At 48.9% G+C, this 4,483-nt stretch overlaps 1 protein-coding gene across 1 annotated transcript; it reads right to left on the bottom strand.

Annotated features, from left to right (window-relative positions):
• Positions 1–256: 256 nt before the first annotated feature.
• Positions 257–3,629, bottom strand: znf703 (zinc finger protein 703). The gene is made up of 2 exons (XM_080739201.1): positions 3,037–3,629; positions 257–2,418 (listed from the first exon to the last, which is right to left on the bottom strand). Exons 1-2 carry the CDS (start codon positions 3,289–3,291, stop codon positions 940–942), a joined length of 1,734 nt encoding a protein of 577 aa, XP_080595327.1. The 5' UTR covers positions 3,292–3,629; the 3' UTR covers positions 257–939.
• Positions 3,630–4,483: the final 854 nt, after the last annotated feature.

A 4,483-nucleotide genomic window follows, 5' to 3' on the forward strand; every position in this document is an offset into this window, starting at 1 on the left:
CTATATTTAAAGCACCCAATGAGACAAAACATACCCAATAAAATGCAGTCAAGTATCATTTATTTATCAAAATAAGACTTTGCCCCTGTTGGGTTGATAGCACAGCCACCGTTATTTTCATTGCTTAATTTTTTTCGTTTGTTCTTTCCTTTAGCTTTTTAAATTTCTGACAGCGACCCTGACTTGTAAACCCAAGTACGGCATGAAAAAATATGACATCTTTGCAAATTTACAGATAGAAAATAAATGGCAAATTATTGAAGGTTCTTTTGGACATGCGATACTCCAGAGTGTGAATTAAGCAGAAGGAAAAAATAAACCAGCAGTGAAGAAACAAGACAAAAAGAAAGAGGTCCCTGGAATAAAACCTCACAGTCCATCTTCATCATGGTGCAAAAATTTTATTTTCAGATTTTACGATAGGCATAATTATGATACTTTACTTAAACCATTCTTTTCAGTTAGAATACTTATGAACAATTAATTGAACAGCAAAAAAATGTCCCCCCAAAAGTTTGAATACCAAGCGCTCATGTGAAAAATAAATACAGATTTGTTTTTCAGTTCATTCCTGGAAGATAGACAGACAAAAGAAATGAAAAACATAATAATAAAAAAACAAAACAAGACGACCATTTTAATCCCCCAGTCTCGTCCTATTCAAGCTCCATTTTCCCAGCATCTTTAAGCACTGTAGTCTCTGGGGCTCGGTGCTGCAGCCCATCCATCACTGTTGGTTCGCTGCCTTTGGAACGCCAGTCACAATCCTGAGGGTAACAGGTGGTATTGTTGGCAGGCAGGCAGACGGGCAGGCAGGCAGGCGGGCAGAGTGCCCTGCACTAGAGATGACCCCCAGTGTGAAGGTATCCATCTCCTGTCTGAAGTGTCCAAGCTGGTGCCTGCTGTCTTGCGGGCATTTCAGCTGCTAATCCCAGACCATCACTGGTATCCCATGGCCGAGGCAGAGCCCAGTCTCTGACTGTAGAGGGCGTAGGGGGAGTAGTATGCTGCCGAGGAGGTGGGAATGGTTAGACCAGGGGCTCCTGGCAGGTGTGCTGCCTTGCTGTACGGATGGTAGCGGGCGAGGCCCAGCCCGGGGGACCCTCGCAGGGAGAAGGAGCCCGGGCTGCTGGGCGGAGGCAGGTGGAGGTGGCAGGAGGCAGCTGACGAGGGGTAGGCGGACAGGAGCTTGCTGTCCACCATCCCTGGCAGGGCCGTGTGGGTCCTCAGATGAGCCAGTAGCTCCTCTGACGTGGAGAAACGCTTGTCACAGGGGCCGCCAACAGACACCCAGTTGCAGGCGTGGGGCTGCTCGTTCTGGAGCATGAAGCCATAGGTGTACAGCGGATGGGACAGGGAGTGCGTGGAGCTGGAGGACAGAGACGGGTGGAGAGAATGGAGGGGGTGGGAGGGGTAGACCAGCGGGTAAGACTTGAGACCGGAGGTGGGGTCGTGGACACAGGTGGAGCAGTTGCTACCGCCCAGGTGGGGGGCATTGGGGTAGGTCAGACAGTACGGGTCCCGGCATAGGCCCTGCATTAGGGACGGGGGAGAGGCTCCTGTAAGCGGGCTGGAGCTGGAGTGCTTCCCTGGAAGTCCTAAGCCAAAGCCTGATTTGGTCGGGTCCAGACCTGGGACAAACTGTGACGGGTAGCCTGCGTAAGCCCCCACAATGGAGCCATGGTAGCCCATTGTGGCGGGGGGCAGGGGGAAGACGGAGTGTCCCGGTTTGAATGGAGAGACGGGGGCGATGTGCCCAGAGCTCAGGCCGGGCTGGGAGGCCTGCGGGTCAGCCTTGCTCTCTGGCCGAGGACTGGCCGCGGAGCTGGCGTTGCTGGAGTTGGCGCTGGCCCGCACGTGACTCGAGTTGGCAAGCTGAGCCCCGTCAAGGCCAGGCTTACTGGGATCCGAGTCCTTTTTCCCCGTAACACTGCTGGTACTGTCCGAGCCAGACTGCTCCGCGCTCCCAGGCTTGCTGTCTGTGTGCGAGGCCTGGGAGAGGGCTGGGGACCGCGTGGGAGGGGAATGACTTTGTCTGTGACTCTGGCTCTGTGTGTGCAGGGGTGGAGAGCTGGAGCTAGGAGACTGGGCACGATTATTAAACGACGAACAAGAAACACTGCTGCCTCCGTTGGTGCTTCCATTTGGCACCCTGAAGCCAGCTTTATCCGACCCCCCCTTGCTCCCTAGAACATCCTTGCGACAGTCTCCTCCTGCTGATTTGGAGTAAGGCTTGAAGCTGGACTTGTCCTCCTGGTGCTGCTGCTCCCCAGACTTTGAGGATCGGCTGGAGGAGTCCTTGTCTCCCAGGCTGCCTGAGGAGAGGGAGGCCAGCTTGGAAGAGGAGGGAGGGTCTGGTTTGCCAATCTGAGAGCATGTCTGAGCCAACAGGGCCAAGGGACTCTTCTTAGCATCCAGCTGAGGGAGAAGGACACAGAGGAAGATGATTTATTCACTTTGAACCACACGGGTCAACTCGTCTAATTAATCTAACCCTTATGACAGCTAACTCTACTTAGATTTAGTATATGCCTATAGCCTGACAATATAAAATACTGGATTCACTCATTTAAAAGGGTAGGGTAACTGTAAATCAAGAACAGATGCGTAATATTATATATTGACAGTAATGGGGAAGCCTCTTTAGTTGTATTTGTATTCTTATATAGGCTATTTTACCTATTGTTAAATGTATACTATTCGGGGAAATGTATAATGTATTAAATACAGGCTAGCCTATATATATATATATATATATATATATATATATATAAAATCATACATACTTTACTTATTATCACGTTTGAACAAGTAGCGGTAATTGTTTTTCATTTTAAAATTATATGTGGTTATAAAATAGAAATTAATAGGCTATACTGCTGTGCGCAAAATGGCACGGACTAGTTTATCAGGTTTAACAACATGTAGCCTGCGCATTCGTATACAGGTATCTTTGACATAATTGTCAACAAAAACGAGGGCAAAATAAATATTACGGCGGGGGTAAAGTGAAGAAAAAGACGCCCTTGGACTTACCTCTATACTAACTGGCGCAGATGTGAGTGGTTGGAGATACTCCGGGTGTAGCAAGTGGCCGCCGTGCGCCGTCAACATCTTTAGAATCCGTATGGGAAGCCTCTTGGCTTGGCGTAAAGGATCCGAGGGAGAATATATGGACGCGAACGATCGTTCCGTTCCTCTCTGGTGCAGATCACCGCAGGCGTCTGGAGCGCACTCGGGGGATTGACTGCGTAACGGCGGTTCAGTGCAACCACCGGGGGAATCTTTCATCTGGATCCGCGCGGGCGACTGCGGGAACGAGTGGGGACAGCGGGTTGAAACTCATTCATCAGCACCAACCCATCTTATTTCAACGGCAGCCAAGACGATCAGCGGGGGCTTTGCAAGTAATCCAAAGCGAGAGAGCGCGGCGCGTGTTTTTTTTCCGTATCGAAAAACAACTTCACTCTAGAGGAAGGGTTTTCCCAGATGTCATCCCTCCTTGAGCCGATCCTGGATTCTTCAACATCACCTACTTTTCCTTCATACTATTATTCCTCGATCCGGTGTCAGAAAATAGGGCTATTTAATAAAACCCACGTGTAGTTAGTTATACAGGACCAAGAAGAAAGATGAATGTGGTGCTAAAGTGAAAGGAATATCTCCGTAGAAGATGCGGCCAAAACAGTCCACGAGTGTGCGTATCTCTCCCTCCAGTCGTCTGCTCCAGCCACCAGTCCAGTCCAGTATCACACTCAATCCACAGACTGAAGACGTGAGGGGGAGGAATTTCAAAGCAACGAGCCGCCGTCCAATCACAAGTGTACGCATTCATATTAAGGGGACGGATCAGGACTAAGGGGCGCGGCTTTCCCCCTGGCCCCACCCCCCATGAACTGGTTATGATGTATGACTATGGGAAACAGCACAATACATAATTATGTGGCAGGTAGATTTTTTTCCCCAACTTAAAGCCAGAAAAGTCAGCTGACACTGTATTTAATTACTCAATCGCAAACAGGCAAAATAATCTTTTAAGGTCAATGGATATGTGATCTAGCGGCTTCACTACAATGTGGAAGTTTGCTCTAGTAGAAATGGCTTCATTTGATTCCAAAATAATACTCTGATGTCTGTGTATGGGCACACAATCCTGGTATGTTAATGATTTTATTGCATTTCGCGCAGACTGAACTGCTAATTTGGGGCATTTAGGTAATCTCATTGCACGTTGAATCAGTTGTATTATTCGAGAATTAGGCCTGACAGATAGCATTACAGTGGTACCAGGCTGAAGACACTTTGATGCTCTGCGTGCTTTGTTGTTGTTGCTGGGCTGGGCATCATCCAGAGCTGATTCAATTTCTCTATCATAAAACACATTCACATGATACCATGTCATGTCTGCTGCTTTGCCCCCAGAGTAAATGGATGCCATTTTGGGTCGTCTCTTGTTGGTGTGGTTGGCAGGGGCGTCACAAGG

This window comes from Nannobrachium achirus (assembly GCF_963921795.1).
Source record: "Nannobrachium achirus genome assembly, chromosome: 12".
Lineage (NCBI taxonomy): Eukaryota > Metazoa > Chordata > Actinopteri > Myctophiformes > Myctophidae > Nannobrachium > Nannobrachium achirus.